Source organism: Populus euphratica, unplaced genomic scaffold, assembly GCF_000495115.2.
Source record: "Populus euphratica unplaced genomic scaffold, PopEup_1.0 scaffold143.1, whole genome shotgun sequence".
Lineage (NCBI taxonomy): Eukaryota > Viridiplantae > Streptophyta > Magnoliopsida > Malpighiales > Salicaceae > Populus > Populus euphratica.
In genome coordinates this window covers 496,289-517,522 of record NW_011500029.1, presented here as the reverse complement: position 1 = coordinate 517,522, position 21,234 = coordinate 496,289, and the positions used below count along the sequence as shown (strand labels likewise).

General features: G+C 31.8%; 4 protein-coding genes and 1 pseudogene across 10 annotated transcripts; 1 reads left to right on the top strand and 4 right to left on the bottom strand.

The window, feature by feature from the left end:
- Nucleotides 1-4: 4 nt before the first annotated feature.
- Nucleotides 5-4,306, top strand: LPXK (tetraacyldisaccharide 4'-kinase family protein). 7 transcript variants are annotated; one of them, XM_011050005.1, is made up of 10 exons: nt 74-339; nt 586-709; nt 956-1,186; nt 1,590-1,739; nt 1,932-2,106; nt 2,355-2,389; nt 2,598-2,657; nt 3,109-3,189; nt 3,579-3,716; nt 3,870-4,306. In XM_011050005.1, the coding sequence occupies exons 1-10, from the start codon at nt 167-169 to the stop codon at nt 3,903-3,905; spliced, it is 1,203 nt and encodes a 400-aa protein (XP_011048307.1). In that variant the 5' UTR covers nt 74-166; the 3' UTR covers nt 3,906-4,306. The 7 variants fall into 7 exon arrangements, 5 of the variants coding, with proteins under 5 accessions (XP_011048309.1, XP_011048308.1, XP_011048310.1 ...); XM_011050010.1 differs by lacking the exon at nt 74-339 and adding an exon at nt 349-454; XM_011050006.1 differs by lacking the exon at nt 1,932-2,106 and having other exon boundaries at nt 64-339; nt 2,180-2,389.
- LOC105142405 (pectinesterase 3-like) lies at nt 3,937-5,006 on the bottom strand. Its single transcript, XM_011050012.1, has 5 exons — nt 4,939-5,006; nt 4,742-4,796; nt 4,510-4,632; nt 4,312-4,374; nt 3,937-4,215 (listed from the first exon to the last, which is right to left on the bottom strand). The coding sequence occupies exons 1-5, from the start codon at nt 5,004-5,006 to the stop codon at nt 3,937-3,939; spliced, it is 588 nt and encodes a 195-aa protein (XP_011048314.1).
- Nucleotides 4,524-6,833, bottom strand: LOC105142404 (thiamine thiazole synthase 1, chloroplastic-like; annotated as a pseudogene).
- Nucleotides 6,834-10,436: 3,603 nt separating this feature from the next.
- LOC105142397 (protein translation factor SUI1 homolog 2) lies at nt 10,437-12,465 on the bottom strand. The gene is made up of 5 exons (XM_011049999.1): nt 12,344-12,465; nt 11,467-11,549; nt 11,001-11,206; nt 10,868-10,921; nt 10,437-10,749 (listed from the first exon to the last, which is right to left on the bottom strand). The coding sequence occupies exons 2-5, from the start codon at nt 11,501-11,503 to the stop codon at nt 10,705-10,707; spliced, it is 342 nt and encodes a 113-aa protein (XP_011048301.1). The 5' UTR covers nt 11,504-11,549; nt 12,344-12,465; the 3' UTR covers nt 10,437-10,704.
- Nucleotides 12,466-17,909: 5,444 nt separating this feature from the next.
- Nucleotides 17,910-19,962, bottom strand: LOC105142396 (polyubiquitin). The gene is made up of 2 exons (XM_011049998.1): nt 19,874-19,962; nt 17,910-19,304 (listed from the first exon to the last, which is right to left on the bottom strand). The coding sequence occupies exon 2, from the start codon at nt 19,302-19,304 to the stop codon at nt 18,159-18,161; it is 1,146 nt and encodes a 381-aa protein (XP_011048300.1). The 5' UTR covers nt 19,874-19,962; the 3' UTR covers nt 17,910-18,158.
- Nucleotides 19,963-21,234: the final 1,272 nt, after the last annotated feature.

Here is a 21,234-nt window from a genome sequence, read left to right as displayed (position 1 = left end):
ACGACGTGTCAATTTCATGACAAAGTTGACAAGGTAAAAAAAGAACGGCATGTACATAGAGTATTTTAATGTATTGGATGACGTGTCGTCCTGTTCCAGCTTCATTATTTTTATTTCTTGCTGGTTCCACCGGTACTCTTTTTTTCCAGGCTGCTTCTCTTCTTCAATGGAAAAACTGAGGAGAGTAGTGAAGGAGATAGCCGACGCGCAAGACTACACTAAGCTCTCTGCACTGCACCGATCTTTAATTCCTATCCTCTCATTAGCTTCCTCACTTTACGGAGTTGTTCTCTCTATCCGCCACTATCTCTACCACTTTGGCTTCTTCTCTAAGCACAGGTATGCATGACCCTACTTGCTGTTTGGTCTCTGATAAAGTACAAAAAAAGAAGAGAAAATGAAAGAAAGCTTTGATTTTTTATTATTTTGGCATGTGGGTTTTTCGTGGTTTCTAGTAAGTTTTTATCTTCTCCTTTTTTAATTTTTGTTTGCCTTTGCCATTGTGCGTGACTAACAAGAGCGTAGCTTAGGCTAGGAAAGTATATTTTTCTATTGGTTTTTGCTGTAATCTGTTTATTTTTGAAGGTTGCCAGTGCCGGTGATAAGTGTTGGCAACTTAACATGGGGAGGAAATGGGAAGACTCCAATGGTTGAGTTCATTTCTTCTTGGTTAGCTGATTCTGGAATTTCACCTCTCATTCTTACTAGGGTATTTTAACCTTTTTCTCTTTTTTGGTTTCATTTTACCTAGTTAATGATTACATTTCCTACTGGTTAATGATATGATGATTGCTAGCGCGACTTTGCAATCTAGTCTCAGCGTGTGGGTTCGCACATTGGCGTGCATGAACCAGATTGCATAGTAATGACAAGTGCAGATTTGCTTAGTGTTTGTGTAGTTCTATGGAGCCATTGGCTTAGTTGAGAGATTAATGTTTTCTTCTATTGTTGTCAGGGTTATGCTGGTGGAGATGAAGCTAGGATGCTTGCTAGGCATCTTCGTGGGAAAGCAGTAAAGATTGGTGTTGGTGCAAATCGAGCTGTTACTGCTGCTTGCTTATTTAAGCGACATGGTTATGTAGATCCTCGTGATTATTTAGTTGAGGGCAAATGGCATGAACAGAAAGAGAGAAGTCGGATTAACTCAAGAAAAGTTGGTGTTGTGGTTTTGGATGATGGAATGCAGGTACTGTTTCCTTCATGTTTTTTCTATTATTTGTGTGATTTTGCCTTCACTCTCTCCCTGTTTGCTTGCATATACATGCTTACGTTCAGTAATTCGTGTGCATTTGTTTGTATTACATAACTCTGTGCAGCATCAGGCTGTACTTGCTTATTTTTTAACCTGTGCTTTGATTTTTCTCACCCAAGTACTGTTCTTTATCTATCTATGGGAAATGCCTGTCTATGTGCCTTCTGTCTTTAATTTATTGTCTCGATAAGCTGACCCAAATATAGTGTGATTCTTATATTGTGAATTGAAGTCATGTTCAGCCAATTGATTGTTAATAGTCCTCTAATCATGAAGAAAGAAATATGTGGCTTATACATATGCTGGTAATGATAGTTTTTATTTACATGGAAGATAGCACTGGAGCCTGCAGCGTGACGTAGAGATTCTCATGGTTAATGGACTAACACCATGGGGAAATCATCAAATACTTCCACTTGGACCTTTAAGGGAACCTTTGAAAGCCCTCGGAAAAGCAGATGTTGTTGTAATTCATCATGCAAACCTGGTACCTACCACTGATTTTTTCATAGTTTGTCGGTGTTTTTTAAATTATGTTTCATTTAAAATTCTGCTTTTCTTGATGCTCTAAAGAACATAATTCTTTTACCACTCATGTTTAAGATGAAAAAAAATATATATTTTTTTATTTATGAGCAGGAAATTGATTCAAATATGTTGAAATAAAAGTTTTGCTCAGGTTTCGGAGCATAATCTCAGATACATCAAGTTAATGATGCGAGAAGTTAAAAAATCTCTTCCTATTTTTTTCACTAGAATGTCTCCCTCACACTTCTTTGAAGTAGGAAATATCAACACCAGAATACCATTGGATATCTTATGCAATGGTGTTGTGCTATGTGTTTCTGCAATTGGTTCTGCAAATGCTTATTTTTATTTATGAGCAGGAAATTGATTCAAATATGTTGAAATAAAAGTTTTGCACAGGTTTCGGAGCATAATCTCAGAGAAATCAAGTTAATGATGAGAGAAGTTAAAAAATCTCTTCCTGTTTTTTTCACTAGAATGTCTCCTTCACACTTCTTTGAAGTAGGAAATATCAACACCAGCATACCATTGGATATATTATGCAATGGTGTTGTTCTATGTGTCTCTGCAATTGGTTCTGCAAATGCTTTTGTGCAGGGGATAAAGAAGGTATTTTGCCCCTTTAGCCATTTGATCTTAAATATTATTTGCTTAATTATTTTATCTGGAGAATCTTCACTCATTTTAATGGAAGTCCAATAAAGAAAAAATACTGGGAGACAGATTACAGGTGATATATTATTCTTAAATCCTTGCCCCTTGTTCCCCCCTACTGTTATGTATTTTTATCTACAAATGCGGGGTGTTTCCTTGGCAGATGGGAACTTTGTATGTTGATCGACTTGATTTCAGTGATCATCACTCACTCCAAGACACGGTACAATGCCCATACTCTCCAGTCTAAATTTTACACTGCTTTATACACGCGCTTCAACATTTTATAACTCAAAGATGCTTATGACTGTTCTTTATAAGTTCAAATTTAATCTTGAACTTAACATCAGTGACCATTTAATCTCCTGAATCTGTCTTTTAGTTTTGAGACTCTTTGATTGCATATGCACAATTGAACTTTTGTGGGAGGCAAATTCATTTGTGAGATATATCATGATTTAGATTGCCTCTACTGGCAGTATCCATATTATCAGTACAACTCATCCCAAAATGCTAAGTAATTGTTCAAAAAGAAGGGGAATAATAGCGAGAATGAATTAAAAATGAAATAGCACGTGATGTATACCAGCATATTATCTCATCCCTACTCGCCTGTTGTTGCTTGTGGTACCAATTCTATGTCAATCTTATTTTCCTTTTGTCACTTAATTTAGGACATTGAGATAATCAGAATGAAACTCAAAGAGCTGGAGGATAAGTTTGGCTCCATGCCAGTTGTTGTCATAACAGAGAAGGTAAGCAGGTATTTATTGTTCTTGGTTGGTGGTTCCATGCTAGTTGTGCTTGATTGCAACACTGCTATATCTTTTTGCCCCTAGCTTATTTAGGAACACTAAAGGGACATATGCTACTTGACTTCGTTTGACATGCATGTCTGATTTATGGTACATGTAATTTGCAGTTTATTTACTTTCACTGGCAAGACACCTTCCCTTTAAATGGAAATGAGCATACTTAGTTTTCTTTCCTGATGAGAATGCTTGTGCAGAGTTTAGACCATATTAAAACTAAATTGATTGTAAATTCCTAGGCCATTGAAGATGTAAATTATTTAAATAGGAATTTTAAGAAAACAGCTCATTACTTTGTGTGTATTTATTATTTTTCTCCATTGAATTACCAGGATTATGATAGAGACCCTGAAATTCTCAGGCATTTGAGTCCTTATAAAGTTATGGCACTCTGCTCAGAATTGCAAATCATTCCTTGTAGAGGCAACGGGGATGATGATTTCAAAAAGCTGTTGAAGGAGCTGGTGGAGGTAAAAATTTTAGGAAACCAGAACTAGCTTTCAGATACCAACTCCTATAGGGTCTGAGCACAGATTAATTGATCCACCAGTTTTATTTATTCAAATTTTATTTATGGAAAGGTCTAAACATGAGCAAATTATGTCTCGAACTTGGTACACTAGAATGCAGGGCATGACACAACAACACATGCTATTTAAATCCATGAGGGGGGTGCATGCTTTTCCTGTATTACAGTCCTTGAGTAAAAGAAACTCCAGTGGATTCTAGCCAGGCTCCTCCTTGTATCAGCTCTGCCACAGTGACTTGCTTGGCCTCATTTGGATCACTAATGACATGATATCCAGGCCGATTCACTCTTTTGCTAACACCTGCACCTGGCTTGCTATTTGAAGACTTGCCATAATACAATGTTTTTAATGCAAAATCCATGCTCCATTCTGCCCAAACGGTACGATTAACAAGTCCCCCAATATAAGATTGCACAACTACAGCACGTAGGAACTTTTTCTGCCCTAATTCAAGATCAGTGTTTGGAATAATGATACAGTTCTGGATTGAGATCCCATTATTTTGATTTGGATCAATCCTATCTTATGCAGTGACCATGTTCTTTGGTTTGCCATAGGCTCCTTGCAATGAGAGCCGCAGCTTGGTGCTTTTCTGGTCCTGTATTTTGGAACAAAATTTGCAAATAGTGCGGCTTAGACCAAAAACAATGCCTAATTAAAGAGTTAGTTTTGGAATCTTTGTAATGCCTAACAATACTGCCGCATAAACAAATGCTTAAACAACAACAAATACCAAGCTAGCAGATCTAAAGGTTGTAGATCCATCCAAAACACTGAGGCTACTAGTTACGATGTTGAAATCCGTACCATCACCAGCAATCATAACATTTTTGTTCTTCTTTGCAACATCCACATTCTCCTCACAAACCCAGCTTTTCGCATACGTCACAAACCATCTTTTACTTCAACTTGGAGCCGAGTTCACAGCTTCTTGAACAGTGGTATAGTCCCACTTGCATCTATACCTCTACCACTTCAGCCTCAACATTGCCTCCTGAACTTTCCAATTGTTTCCGGTCCCTGCAAAAGATCCATGATGGAAAACCTCTTTAATGGCTGAACAATATCAGTATCAGAGGCTGAAAGACTAGCAACAACTACCAGAGAAGTTCTCGTTCTTGAAATCAAATCCTGGATTAATTTTTTCCATCGATTGACCTACTGTGTCAATTCGATCCAGGCTTGAACAACAGCACCAAGACACCCAAGATTATTAGCAAAACCCTCCATGCACGCACCACATCAACCGTAAATATCTCAAAACTTTGCTATTTTGTCAAATGCTCTAGCCAAAACTTGAAGCCATAACCTTTTTCACTTTCTCATTTCATGGTCCCAGAAATTATATTAGGAGAATGACACGGTGGTCCCTCAAGACAAGATATTTCAGTACCCATCCTCTATGATTTGAGGGGACCATTATGAAAAGTCCAATCTATCTATCCACTAATGGATGTATATAATCGAAGGCCACACTTCAAGATCATAGAATGGACTGGAAATGCGGCCCGTGACAAAGAAATCCTGATTACTACAGTATAAAGAAAGTGCAAAATACAGATATGACTGCACAACCTACGTTAGTGAAGGTCACCTGAATTCTCAGTTACACAGCTTCAGAAAGTGATGGTTCATCCAGCTTTAAGTAAAATAAACAATAATTCATAGTGACAGAAATTGAGCTTTTTTGGCAATAAACAATAAAGATGAAGGTTGAGCATGATGCAAGTATGTTAACAATTTTACTTGCAGATATTGATCATGTAGCTCATAGTTAAAGAATAAACGAGGGCAATCTCAGTTGATCATTAAAATCCCGACAACATTTGAAATAAAGGGAAATTAAAGGTTACCATTCATGGAGAGCCATTAATCTCAGCAACTTCCATTCCAGGCACAATCTCCCTAGGAAGCCTCTCAATGGCATCTTCAGCTGCATTCATGTCAAGGGCCTTCATTCCTGGCACACTATCGATCATGCCAATGCTCTTAAGCCTCTTGACCCCAGTAGCACCAAATGGCCCATCATGGCCGCAGGAACTCACAACCACCTCGGCCTCCATCACATTAAGGTCCATACAAGATTGTGTCATGATTCACTGACACAAGAGCCTAATTAGTGACCAGTCCACCTACTCTTCCTTCCTTCACTATCAAGTCCTCTGCAGCCACAGCATTGAAAAGCTTGACATTTGGACGAGCAAGGAGTTTGCTCGTGATTGTAGAGGTGAAGAGTGCAGCATGCTTGATTACTACATAGTCTTCTTGCTCATCATACTCGATGCTTAGCTCATTAAGGAAGAGATGAGCTGGTTTGCGTATAAGATATAGATGTACAATCAATTTCAAAATTTAATTCATAAAATGTAGATTGTAAAGATAGCTATATTTAAAAAAAAAAAAATTGCAGGTATATCTAGAAAATCAAGAACCTTGTACTAGCCAGTTCCTTCGAGAGAAATTAAATGAAAAATATTTTCATTGATTAGGAATCACGCCCCTTCTTTCCCTTTTTGATTAGTACTTCTACAAATGAAGCATGGAAGTATCTTAATTTTCTACTCAAATTCTGAATGAAGAATGATCACAAGCCCACAACATTATAAATTACAAATCTTGGCCACAATGTAAAGAGTGTAAATAGAACCAAGTGGCTATTATTCAACCAGAAAGCCCCATCAATCCTTATCATCATGTTACAACCATCAACCATGCCCAAAATAAAATAAAATAAAATCTCATAAAACGAGGAAAAAACTAACAAGACAACATAAGTGTTATCAGCTTTTTGTTATCATATACTAATTAATACAACAGTAAATAACATTAATTGCATGCAGAATGGAAGAATTTTGATTATCGTGGCAGAGATGCGAGCTGGCCACCAAACCAAGCACCACCGCCAGGCCTAACAGATTGTTCAACTATGGCAATTTTGACAGAAGCATTCTTGCTAAGCTCATAATCACAGGATAACCCAGCAGAGCCAGCACCAACAATAACAACATAAGTGTATCTGCACGAGTGGCTCCGTTTAGGAATGCGATTGAAACCCATTCTTTTAAATTTTATTTTATTTTATTTTATTATTAAAAATTATATTTTATGTTTTTAAATTTGTTTATTTTATTATTAAAAATTATTTTTTAAATTTTTAAAGTTTTTAAATTTTTTTGATATACTAATTTTAAAAATAATTTTTAAAAAATAAAAAAATATTTTGATACATTTCTAAACGAAAAATACTTTAAACCACAACCACTACTACAATTTCAAGCAGACTTTCTTGTCACTTCTCTTAACATTACAAAAAATTTTAAAACATAAAATATTTAATTATTATTAATGTGTTTTTTTAACTATAAGAAAATTTTTAATTATAAACTTAAAATCAAAAAAATTGACTCAACTAATTCAAATTATGGTTGATTAATTTTAAAAATCCAAAAAACATAACGTGATATAGATATTTATTTCTTAGATAGCGCATGTTGCATGGTGGACCAGGTCAAATTTTTCTTAACATAAAATAATTAAATAGGTTAAAAATTACTTGGTTGATCTTAAGGTACAAGATAAAATAAATAAATTTAAAAAAAACAAACATGAAAAAAAATGATCAAAATTAAATCTATAAAAGAATGCTAAAAAAAACATTAGTTAATTTAAGTTAACTTGACTAAACCACAATAGGATAACCTTATGAAAAAGAAGTGGAAAAATAACAAAGCTCAGGGGCTAATAATTTAATACTAAAGGATGAAAATGAAAAAAAAATCAGTTCTATATATAAAATATTAAGAGTAAAAGAACTAATTCAACTTGGGTTAACTTGAATAACCCGTTACCTAAGATATGAGATCGGGATAACCCTATAAAAATAAAAAAACAACAAATCATGAATCCCAAAGGTCGAAAACTTAATATGGAATGATAAAATTATAACAAAATATAAAAAAAAACAACCTAAAAAGGATTGAGTTTAAATCAAGCTAATATCTGAAACCAATTATTTGTATCATGAGACCAAGATTACCTTATAGAAGATAGATATAAAAAACAATTACAAAGCAAATTTCCTAATAATAAAAAATTAAAACAAAAAAAATAGTAATCATAACAAGAAGGACCAAATTTGGTATACAAACTAAATGAAATAATAATAAAAAATGAGCGTCAAAATTGGATACAAAATAAGTATCGACTAAATTGAAAAATAAAATAAATTAAAAAAAATAAGAGCAATCAAAAGAATGGTGGCTAAAATTGGATACAAAAATTAAATAAAAAAAATATTAAGGGAAAATGAAAGAAAAAAATCAAGAAAATGATAAAAAAAATAACAATAAAAAAATGAGGATCAAATTGGATACAGCAATTAAATGAAATAAATATTCACGGTTGAAATTGAAAAAAAAAACTTTATAAGGCATTAAAATCAACACAAATAGCAATCAAATTAATAAAAATTAAAATAAACACAAATTGATGGATACAATTGATTTTTAGAAGGATAAAAATGAATTTTAATATTAAGATAAAGAAAAAAACAATTCTACCACCATTAAACCATTATGACTATCACCGCACTTGTTGCCTTATTAGTTAAGCCATCACAAGACGTTTTAGGCAATATAATATATAATATGTGGTTATTTTTAGTAGTTAGATGGGTCATCCAAATGGTGCAGATAATGTTCACTCTCTAGAGCATGCAAAGCATATGCCATTAATTTTTTATTTTTTTATAATATTTGTATTTGTTTAAAGATTGATTTGCTTCTAATATAGATTGATTTCAATGGTAAGTTAGTAATTTTACTGTGCAACAAAAAAATAAAACAAAAATAAAACAATCAATCTATATTGATTCCCTCCCAGATTACATTTCTTTGGCTTATATTATAAAGGGCAAAAATATCAATACACTATATCAATTCATAATATAATAAATTTTGATTCACAATTCATATACATTACCAAGCCTTTTTAACTTCTTTTAATAATAGTACATAAAAAATATTCCTCAAGAGGTGTTAACTAAAATGTAACCCATGCATTTTTCAAATGAAAGGGATGCATTTCCATGTTGGCTATTTATTCCTGGCCTAAATGATTAAAATTTCTTATCATTTAAGCATGGCTTAAATAGCTACAAATATAGTATTCTTAATAATATTTTATTTTGATTTATTTTGGTTTGTATAATTTTATCTTAGCACATTTCTTTTCACATTTTGAATTTATAAGAGTCATATCCATAAATTTTTCATATATATAATTTATTCTATGTATATACAACTTTTCAATGCAAAGTAGAAAAATAATATTATTAGCATTTTTATCAATAACATACATGACACAACAACTAATCAAGACTTAATTTTCTCGAAAAATATTGTCATCAACATCTTATATTACTTTCTATATTATTTTATAACACACAGTGCACTAGCATGACTAGATATTTTTCTATACAATAAGCATTATGTAGCACCAACAAGCATCATTTTCTCCTCCAATTGATTACCAGCTCTACGATCAATGGTGAGTATCAATGATATGCTAGTTTTCCTTCTTTATAAAGTAAGTTAAGGGAATTTGATAGGCTGGTTTTCCTTCACTATAAAGTAAGTTCAGGGACTTAGATGTATAAATAAACTTAATTACTAAGTAAAAAAAATTCAAGTTTATCATTGCGCATAAAAAGCCAGAGCTATACATAGTCAAGTCAAGCTCATGCAAATTCAAGGCCATACAAATCCTAAACAGACTATTTATATACATTTAACTCCAAATATACTATACTCCTCTTGTACTTGCTAATTTAAGCGCATATATATATATATGCTAGAACACAATCATAAAAAACTCATTTTCTATCTAATTTCTTTTTATGATTTGATAAGATACCTACCTTTAAATATATACATGTAAAAACAAAAATTGTTACATGTTATTTTGTACTCATTATGGACAATATTCTTGTATCTTTTGTGATGTTTCCTGTGACGAGCTCACTGTGACTTCGGAAGGCTTATAGAAGGAGATAGCTTTTTCATTATGCTTTTGGAATATTATCATCGATCATAATGATTTTTTGGAGTTCTTTAGAAGGAGCTTTTGTTATTTGTATAAAGAACAAACTGAACAGATGAACACTACATGCTACCAACAACGTTGGGATCCAGACAAACTGTTCAACATTTGAGAGGAATCCCCAAAGTTAGATCATGCAGAGACGAATCCATTAGGCATAACAAGGCACAATGGAAGCCTGTCCAACCTTTGCTCGTTAAGCAAACTTCAAGAGGTGCTTTAACTAAATAGGAAAAACAATAGAAGAGCACCCGCTAAATATGAATAGGATCCGTATTTCCTGGCGTGCTTTGGATCGCTATGGAGTGCTTGTTCGCTGCAGACACTGTTCAGGGAAAAAAAATAAACTAGCATTTATTGTCTCTGTTCTCTGTTGTGAGGATGGCAATGGGCCACCTGCTGAATTTCCTGTCATTTTGTGCCAGTTTGGTAATAAATTACCAACTGGGTGAGTTTCAAAAATCGATTTGCCTTGAATTCTTTTTTTCTGTGCTAATACTAAAAATATACTTTTAAAAAACATATATGGCGCCAAGCCGCCAACACCCACTTAAAAAAGCATTAACCAGGAACACCCCAACATTATATCGATAATTTATAGTTCGACTCGAGAGAGCAATAGCTATTTAATACACAAATACAAACTGTGAAGTATTCCATTATCATCCCACAATATAGAGACCAGATATCTGGACAACACCAGAAACAAATGATGCATATGTCATACAACCAAACATAGGAAAGATAATAATAATAGCTTCGATATCTCTAAAGTTCTTGATAATAGCGGGGAGAGCACAGTGTGGAGTTTTAAATTTACTGCAACAGCTTAGAAACCATGAATTTTAATATTCTCCTTCTTCACAATGCCAGCCTGACCAAACAAAACAAAATTAAAATTTGGATCCACCTAAATATCAGTATTTGGAGACAACCCAAATGAGAAAAATTGATTGTTAATCTCCTCAGCTCGCACAAGGAATGAAAATTACCTGAACAAGAAAGGTAGAGACATTCTTGCGCTGGTCACCTTGAAGTTGAATAACCTGTATAGAACAATCACATAAGCGGCGAGAGACTAAACATTCAAAGGCTATTTTAAATGCTATGCTGAAACACACATACCTGGCCTAATTCAAGGTCCTGCACCACTGTACCATTACAGCAGAATTCTTTCTTGAGGTCCTTGAGTATCTTGTTATAGCTGAATTCTTTTTTCAAACCTTGCACAGTTGTCAAGCTTTTTCTACCATTGCGTTGCTGTGTACGAATGTGCACATACTCTTTTGCCCCAGCACCTGAGTCCTCAGCATTTGCATCAGCAAAAGGATCTACCATGGCAAACCACATAATTGTCAGACATCTAGGTGTAGATAGAGTAGAAGGTTTTGTCACATCTCAGAACAATACCAGTATCAGTACAACACAATTCGTGAGCATACTAGCGACAAAATTTAAGATGAGTAAAAAGATCTAGGTGTAGATAGAGTAGAAGGTTTTGGCACATCTCAGAACAATACAAGTATCAGTACAACACAATTCATGAGCATACTAGCAACAAAATTTAAGATGAGTAAAAAAGCTAGTTTACCAAAGGCAGTGGGAGTTTGGATGTCGAGATCAGACATAAAACCTTTACTCTTCAAGGAAGCCCAACAACCTAAAAGCTCAGACCTGAATAGAAATAACTCCATATTAACAGGGACTGAAAAGCTATTAAAAACTCGAGGATAGGACTAACTTTGCTAGGAAATTTTTTTTTTTTTATCCTTTCCAAAACCACAGCATATTTCTTAGGAGACAAAAACAAGTCGCTCTATTTTCACCATAAAAAAAGGAAATCACCTAAATAAACAAGAAATAAATGGAACAATAAATTACTTCCTGCTCACACTGGGGCAAGCAGGTAAGGCCGTTTATGAACTAATCGATCATGATAGAGAAAACTCACATAACAAAGTTGGCAACCACATCAAAAATCAAGATCCTAGATTAATAAGTTGCTTGTCACCAAACAGAACAATAGGAGCTACCAAAACTCTAAATAGAACATGTCATAAATTATTACTAATCGCATCCATATTCCAAACACAAACTCATTAACAAACAAACAAAAACACAAACACAAACTTGATGTAAAACAAAGGAGCTTGCTTTATTCAACAAAAATACAGATCTTAACTGCCTAATTGAACATAGAGATATGATCACTCCCACAAGCCAATAAGCTAATCAGACAGCAGACACAAAAAAACAAACTTCAAAAAATGAAGAAAAGAAGAACCCATCAATCAAGAAACCAATAAAAATGCCATCTATCAAGAGAGAGATTATAGCTTGCAATCAACTCGCAAAGATCTGATCTTTTTAAACAAGATTCACAGAATTAACGCGGGAAATTAATAACTAAGCTGAAAAATAGCATAAAAAGAAGATGAAATCAACTAATTAGAACAAAGAGAAATTACTTGATCCGGTGACTAGGGTTTCGATGTGAGAGAATGGTTGATTGATTTCAAGCGAAGCTACGTCAAGATAACAGGCTGTTTGGTTGCGAAGAAAGCCGAGCTCTAGAAAATATATCGCGAGAACAAGCGAGAGCGTGTTGGTTTTCGAATTTACATTTTTAGGGTTGGGTCGGTTAATATAAGTTCTACTCTCAAGAGTGGTGGGTGCATGGACACGCGTTGTGATTGGTATTTTCCGTCGCAGGATTTTAATAGAATGAACACATGGCGGGTGGATCTTGGGATTAAAGAAGATTCCGTAGCTGGAGGGAGTGAGTTAAGAAATTTCATAGAAAAGCGTTTGTTCTTACCGAACGACACCGTTGGTGAATTAAGAGTTTAGGACCGCTTGTTTGTTTCTTTGGGCTTTTACTATTAAAAATATTAAATTATTTTTTTAAGTATTATTTTAAAGTTTTAATACATTAAAAATAAAAAATTATTATTTTAATAATTTTATAAAAAAAATTATTACATTATTATTTTTTTGAAAGTGTCAACATGTTGATAACTATTTCTATTTAATTTTACAATAACCAAGAAAAATATTCATAATAATTTTATTAATTTATATCTCAAATGAAAAATGTATTTTTCATAAAAAGATTCTTTTATATATTCTTATATTTCACAAAAGCATTTCTTTTTTACTAGAATCAAGGTTTTTTTAAATAAAAATTATCATAGTTTCAATAATAATTAAAAAAAAAAAACATGTCCCAAAATTAGCAAGTTGTACAGTTGCAGTGAATTTTGTTATTCTATTTCCATCCATAAATCAGTCAAAGGCAAATGAAATCAAATTTCTTGCAAATCATTCGTCATCCCATGTATAGATTATTGGAAGGCACATGTTTTTGGATTCCTAGCACAAGCCTCGTCTCCTGCAAATCGTGGTCAAATATTTTGGATGGATTAGCTAAATAGATATTAAATAATAAAATTAAAAATTATTTAAGTAAAAAAATTAAAATAATCAAAATTAAATTTGGTAAAAAAAATAAAAATATGAAGAAATCAATAAAAAAATCTAACTATAAAAATTAATTTAAATTAAAAAATAAAAATCAAATTTGGTATAAAAAAATTGAAAGATACAATTGAAAAAAATAATTTTATAAACTACTTTAATTAAAAATATGGTAATAAAAAAAATATGAATTAAATATGATGAAAAAATTAATTGAAAAACTATTTTAAAAATTTATAGAGACAAATATAAAAATCAAGGAGTTAAAACAAAAAAAAACCATCAACTTCGAACTAGAGCCTCATCTTCCTCACACGTTGAGTAGGGTTGGATGGAGTCAGGATGATTTCAACATGGCTTTGGAAGCCACCATTTCCTCTTGAAGGCTTTTCATGGTGCAAAAATAGTTAATGTATTGAAGTGTCTACAGTACGTATCAATAACTTTAGACACTCCATGTACTGCCTGAAAAGCTCAAAAGCAGTCGATATGTTGAAGTGTATATGGTACGCATCAACAACTTTATTTTTAAATAATATTATATTTTTAAAATTATTAAGTTTCCCTTCCATCAATATGATTATATTTAAAAAGAAAAAGAAAAAGAAAAACATTGTGAAGAAAATGATAATCATTTCAAGAAAATTATATGATTTGGGTTTTTATTTGAACTTTGGTATCTTCAATCAACTAGCTATAGTTATTATTCTTATATTATTTTATTTTTAAAGATTCTAAATTCACTCTCCTCGAGAAACTATACATAAATTCTCTCGATAAAACTTTGTTAGCGAATTTCTAATATTTTTTATTTTATTTTACATAGTCAATGAAAATAATTTCATTCAAAAGCAAAGTATTCAATAATATTATATCCAAAATATATATTTTTAAATTTATCATTATACATGTTATTTTGTGCTCTTTTTATTGTTGACAAACTATAACAATGGACATACATATCTAGCATTGATTTGACTAACATTGAATGTCCTTTATGAAATTTTAAAATTATTTAGCTTTTTCTTCAATTTTACTAAAAGCAATAACCTTCAATTCTATCACGGATCTTGCAACATATTTATTTAGAGAATTTCTATGACACAGTGACTTCATCAAATGTGAAAACATATTCACTTGTAAATTTCAATTTCTTAATGTCAAATATCTAATTGACATCATTATACTTTTCAAGCATTGTCGAGTAACCAACCAATATAGTGTTATAGTGTAGTTTAAGGTGTACCTCAAATATTTCATTAATTTAAGTATGTTTGGTATTGTGGTAACTTTTGTATTGTGGTTTGAAAAAAGTTGTTGTATAAAATATATTTTTAGTTGAAGTTGGTTTGATATTTATATATGTGTTGGTTGAAATTGAGGTTGAATAAAAAGTAATTTAATATGTTTGGTTAAACATGTTTTTTAAATTGAAATTATAAAATAACTAAAAAATATATATATTCATATTGATGGTTTTTAATTTAAATATTGTAAATTTAACTACCACTATTATATCATTAAATAAATAATACTTTATATCAAATATTTTTTTTAATCCATTAACTTATTTACAATTTTATCACATATGAAATTCATCTGAAAATGACTATAATTTCTATGATTTTTTGAGCGGCAAAAAAATTAGATAAAATATCATCAAAAATAAAATTAAAATTGCAATTAAATTCCATAAATGATACATCATCATGTGATGTCTTTCTAGTTCATATAATGTTATTGAATAATTTTTTGAGTAAAACATAATTTAAAAAAATAAAAAAAGTTTACCAAATCAAACACGATCCAATGAATATTAGAGATATTGTTCTCAAGAACAATGCTAAGTAAATTAATTTACTAGCACATTGTTCACTTCTTGAAGTCAACAGAGTGAACATTGCCCAGATGAATTATTCACTTGGCATAGATACGACAGAATGAAGAAATAGCTCTCAGCTGCTTTGTCTAAACCAGCGATTTCAACATAAAATATATGGGTCCCCCACAAATAGTAAATTGAGTTTCTAGATTACCAAACATGTTTTTTAAGTTATTTGCTTTAAAAGTTAAAGCTACCGTGTAAACAAACATCCTTTATTTGTAGTGCTTTTCAATTATTCAACTTGAATCACAGGTAAATCTACTTAGTTTGCTTATCAAGTAAGTTATATTAAGTTTTGTTTAGTTATGATATACATGAAGTTTTCAATTGTTCATGAATATTTTAATTAGTCTTTTTCCTTGCCTTTTCTTGTCACTTTTAAAAAAATTATCAAGTATTTTTTCAATATTAACTCATCACATATCCTAGAGCTTTGGTTTAAGCCTATAACTCACTTTGTTTAAGAGCCCTATCCTTTAAAAGCTTAGGTTTTTTTGTTCAATTTTAACTTTTCAACTTTACACTTCATAAACACTAAGAAAAATATGTTTCTTTTCTATCTAAAATAGAGTGTTTTTAGAGGATTTTGGATTCCATTAAATTATACAAATAAAAAATATTTTGAGATTAAATTCTTATTCACTTGTATTTTATTTAAGATAAGTTAATGTTTCATGTTAAATAGTTTATATTATAGAATAAATTTGACCAAATTCTTCACCCTTAAAGTAAATGGACCCTTTTGAACATCCCATTAACCATATTCTCAACCAAATTTTCCAACATTTTAATCATCATGAAGGTTGTAGAAATTGAATTTCTTGATCTGAAAATTAAAATCCGTAAATGCATGCCTTTAAAGGAGACAGAACATCCAACTATTGAGCAAATACGTGATTCTCGGGTGTAAATCAATTTAATCATGTTGGAAAAGCATCCCATCACAAAACAAAACACACTTCACATGTAGTTAACATATACTTGTTGTATAGTTCGTAAACAAATTAGTCCAAACTAATTCCTCAACATACATGTTACTTGCAAGGAAGGGGTAGAGACTATAAAATTAGATATTGAGTCTGTGTTTTGTTTAAAATACAGATGCAACCTGTTTAATAATTAAAAAAATATAAATTATTGTTCATAAGTCACACAGGATTTTGCATTTGAAATGCAAGGGAAAGGAAAGCAGCTAGGAGCTGCTTCTTGCGTGGAAAAACGCTGAACCATACTCCACTGTCCTGCTCGGACTAAATCTGGTCCAAAACTCAAAATGCATTGAACCGGGTCCGATCCAATAAAATAAAAAATATTTTTTATTTTTTAATTGTCTTTTATTTGAAAAACTAGTATTTAATATTATTCAATAACATTATATAAAATATACATAACATTTGTAGAATTTGATTGCAATTTCAATTTGTAAATATTTTAATGGAACACGATTGCAATTTTAATTTGTAAATAATTTAATGAAACACTAAAAAATATTTTTTATAAAGTATTATTTATTTCATGATATAATAGCAATAGTTAAATCTATTATATTTATTATTTATTTCATAATATAATAACAATAGTTAAATCTATTATATTTAAATTAAAAACTATTAATATTAATATATATTTTTTAAAATTATTTTATAACCTCAATTTCAATAGTTTTCTTAATCAAACACGTCAAATTATTTTTTATTTAATCTCAATTTCAACTATAGTTAACTAAATATATATAAATATCAAATTAATTTCAAATAACAATATTTTTTATAAAATAATTTTTTCAAACTACAATCACAGAAACTACTAAAACATTATTACTAAGAGAGAAATAATTATTACAAAAAAAAAAACCTTTAAAATAACCATCATTTTCTACCATTAATCTATTTACAGTACCGCACACACCTCTTAAAAGTTTTTCTCATTACATCTGTCTAAAATATTCACTCATCTTTCTTTATGATTCAAAAATCACATCTTTGATGAACAATGATATCAATTAATTACCAGATTCTAGCAAAACCTTGTTTCTCTTTCTACTAGGACTCACCCATCTTCGTACTTTGCAATAACACATATTTAACTCTTTATTTGCTATCATTTTATATGAAAAATTCTATCAAAACATAGAAGATAATCAAAAACTGTATTAATCTAATTTATAATTTTTTACTTAAAAAACTATAAAATTAATATATGTATTTTTTAATTATTTTATTTTTAAAATCATTTTTAAATATAATTTTGACCAAACACTTTTAAACTACATTTTTTATTCATCATTAATTTCAAATATAATTTCAATCAAATATATATTTTATCATTCAAACTATGATTTTTTCTAAATTATGTTTTTCAAATCACAATACAATCATTAATTTCAAATATAATTTCAATCAAATATATATTTTATCATTCAAATTATGATTTTTTCTAAATTATTTTTTTCAAATCATAATACCAAACAGCAAGCACAAACACCGCGGCTAGACATCAAAGGTTACAAACGAGAGGCCCTGTGGATCATGACCCACGTCCAAAACCAAACGACGAAGCATATTTCTTGGCAGAATATGCATTCTTGTATCGCGTGCAAGTATCAACCAGGTCACCAAACCTATGTCAAAACACAACACACAAAAATCCCCCTGATGAAACTACGGAAATCATGCACAACAAAAGGAGCATTTATTGCATAAAAATAATTATTTGCATAGAAATTAAAGCTTGCAATAGAATGGTCATTAACAGCCACTCCAAACAGTACCCTAGGTGGACAAGAACAGGGTATTAAACAGAGCACAACAAATTATTTTAAGCAGCCATTCAAAGATGGCTACTTAAGACACACGAGAACCATAATCCAGAGTTATAGCATATAAACCAAGACATTATCTTGGACAACATGAACAGCCATCTTAAAAACCACCACGGAGACGAAGGACAAGGTGAAGTGTGGACTCCTTCTGGATATTGTAGTCTGCCAGGGTGCGCCCATCTTCCAACTGCTTTCCAGCAAAGATCAACCTTTGTTGGTCTGGGGGAATACCTTCCTTGTCCTGGATCTTGGCCTTCACGTTGTCAATGGTGTCTGAGCTCTCGACCTCCAGAGTGATGGTCTTTCCAGTCAAAGTCTTGACAAAAATTTGCATTCCTCCACGGAGACGCAGCACCAAGTGAAGGGTTGACTCCTTCTGAATGTTGTAGTCAGCAAGAGTCCTCCCATCTTCAAGCTGCTTCCCAGCAAAAATCAACCTCTGCTGGTCTGGGGGGATGCCTTCCTTGTCTTGGATCTTGGCTTTCACATTGTCAATAGTATCAGAGCTCTCCACCTCCAAGGTGATGGTCTTTCCTGTGAGGGTCTTCACAAAGATCTGCATACCACCACGAAGACGAAGGACCAAATGGAGGGTGGACTCCTTCTGGATGTTATAATCTGCAAGCGTACGGCCATCCTCAAGCTGCTTGCCGGCAAAGATGAGTCTCTGCTGGTCTGGCGGGATACCCTCCTTGTCTTGGATCTTAGCTTTCACGTTATCAATGGTGTCAGAGCTCTCCACCTCAAGGGTAATGGTCTTGCCAGTGAGGGTCTTCACAAAGATCTGCATGCCTCCCCTCAAACGGAGCACCAAGTGGAGAGTGGATTCCTTCTGGATGTTGTAGTCAGCAAGGGTGCGACCATCCTCAAGCTGCTTGCCGGCAAATATCAGCCTCTGCTGGTCTGGGGGGATGCCCTCCTTGTCCTGGATCTTGGCCTTCACATTGTCGATGGTGTCAGAACTCTCCACCTCCAAGGTGATTGTCTTGCCAGTAAGGGTCTTAACAAAGATCTGCATGCCACCTCTCAATCGGAGCACCAAATGAAGGGTAGACTCCTTCTGAATGTTGTAGTCAGCAAGGGTACGGCCATCCTCAAGTTGCTTGCCAGCAAAAATGAGCCTCTGCTGGTCTGGTGGGATCCCCTCCTTGTCCTGGATCTTGGCCTTTACATTATCAATAGTGTCAGAGCTTTCCACCTCAAGGGTGATGGTCTTGCCAGTGAGAGTCTTGACGAAGATTTGCATCTGAACACAAAAAAAACAAAACAAAAAAAAAGATCAGATACATCGTATGATTTATGCTTGTACCCCACAAATCAGACAGAAACTCAACAAAATATATATGAAAAAAGTTTCAATCAACCAATTCAATATGAAAAAAAAAAAAGATACTTTTGCCCGATCGGTAGCATCAAAATAGATTTCACAATATTATATCTACAAATCATCTAAAAGTAAGCTAAAGAATTAAAAATCAATGGATCCAAGCTGAAAAAAATCATAAAAGAATTCATCTCCTTCAACAAATTAGCATCAAAATTAAAAGAAAAAATACATGATTTATATTCATTAATCAAATCTTATAAGGCCCTAGCAAACGAGGACCAATCAAGATCTGAACAACAAGATCAATAAAACATCAAAACATCAAACAGATCGCTAGTTATTAATCAATCAACTTTTCAGGAAGGGATTGATCCATAAAGAAACTAACAGATCTCAAGAATTAAGCATCAATAAATTAATATATATACATATATAGACACTCACACACAAACATATGAAAAACAAGAAATGGAGACGAAGAGGCATACCTTGAAAGAGTTGAATGCTTTGATAGGGAAGAAAATATCAGAAATGTGTGGAGAAGAGGGTTAGCAGACCGACTTCCTATATAGTAGAAATTCGGTGATGAAATTACCGGAATGCCCTATCAGAATAACCAATTGAAACACGCCACGTATTTGGATAATTTTTGCCGAAGACTCGGGTTTATTTTTTTCCCTTTTTTTCATCAATTCTCATTTCTAGGTAGCTCTAGTGGAGCCGGATATTGTTAAGGAAACCGAGGTGAAAGTACCACGCTCTTCCAGTACGCGTGTTTACGCGCTACTATCATATATGTAAAGCGGAGAATCACAAGTAATGAACTTTTTTAAAAACAAATTATTTTATGCCCAATTTATGCATTGCTAAAATCAATTCCTTCTGTATCCGACGAGTCATTGAAGCAAAAACTCCTGCATTTATCTATTAATTTTTTTTCTCACATTTTCCATTTTTTTCTCCTTTTTTATTCTAATTTTCTATTTTTCTTACCAGTTTATTACTTGATTTGTAGTTATTAAATTAAACACTTAAATAAAAAATATAGAAAATTATTTATCTATATAATTCTAAGTTTTAATCAAATATGAAAAATTATATTTTCATAATTTTTTTATTAAGTAAAAATTATTTATCTATAAGAAAGAAATTTAGTAATTGTTTATATTTTTTTAACATAAAGCATGGTTTTTTTAATTCTCTTATAAATTTTATTTAATACTCAATTTAGTACAATTTATTTTAGAATTCACAATGTTCATTTTGTTTAATTACAAGTAGTAGTGTTTTTAATCCATTATTATTGAATTAATTATGATTATTATTTTTTTATAATATTAATCTAGATTTATTTTAAAAAAAATTATTACACCTAAGTTGAGATTTCTAGTGTTATTTAATTTAGGAGATTTGTCTAATTTGAGTATAAATAATTATAATTTTAAAATTTAATTTGATATGTTCATCTAAAACTAAAACTAGACTGAATTTAAAAAAATAAAAAAAAATAAAAATCTAGAGTGACTTAATTAATTTGAAGGGTTAATCTGGCAGCTAAACAAGATTTAGTTAAAAAATCGATTGAAATTCATTAATTTTTTTATTAAAACAAAAATATTTTAATATTTTAAAAAATTAAAATTAACCTTGATCTAATTAAAACTCAATACTCAGATTTTAAACCGGATTAATTTCTGAACTATATTTAAAAATCACGATAAAAACAAGAATTAAATAATTGAGGGAGTGTCGTGCACGCAGTGTGAACGATTATTAGTTTAGATCTTTCTTTTCCGGCGTCTTGCCGTGTTGGAATGAGTAAACGGTAGGTAGCCGTTGCTTTCGCCAA

Excerpts from the sequence above, each read along its gene's own strand:
- LPXK (XM_011050006.1), top strand. The coding sequence starts at position 167 with ATGGAAAAACTGAGGAGAGTAGTGAAGGAGATAGCCGACGCGCAAGAC. Across the intron at positions 1,187-1,589 it reads TTTTGGATGATGGAATGCAG|CACTGGAGCCTGCAGCGTGA; the intron begins GTACTGTTTCCT and ends CATGGAAGATAG. Across the intron at positions 2,390-2,597 it reads TTGTGCAGGGGATAAAGAAG|ATGGGAACTTTGTATGTTGA; the intron begins GTATTTTGCCCC and ends TTTCCTTGGCAG.
- LOC105142405 (XM_011050012.1), bottom strand. The coding sequence starts at position 5,006 with ATGGAGGGTTTTGCTAATAATCTTGGGTGTCTTGGTGCTGTTGTTCAA. Across the intron at positions 4,797-4,938 it reads GCCTGGATCGAATTGACACA|GGACCGGAAACAATTGGAAA; the intron begins GTAGGTCAATCG and ends GATCTTTTGCAG. Across the intron at positions 4,216-4,311 it reads ATGGCAAACCAAAGAACATG|AAAAAGTTCCTACGTGCTGT; the intron begins GTCACTGCATAA and ends GAATTAGGGCAG.
- LOC105142397 (XM_011049999.1), bottom strand. The coding sequence starts at position 11,503 with ATGTCTGATCTCGACATCCAAACTCCCACTGCCTTTG. Across the intron at positions 11,207-11,466 it reads CCAAACTCCCACTGCCTTTG|ATCCTTTTGCTGATGCAAAT; the intron begins GTAAACTAGCTT and ends TTGCCATGGTAG. Across the intron at positions 10,922-11,000 it reads AGGACCTTGAATTAGGCCAG|GTTATTCAACTTCAAGGTGA; the intron begins GTATGTGTGTTT and ends TGTTCTATACAG.
- LOC105142396 (XM_011049998.1), bottom strand. The coding sequence starts at position 19,304 with ATGCAAATCTTCGTCAAGACTCTCACTGGCAAGACCATCACCCTTGAG.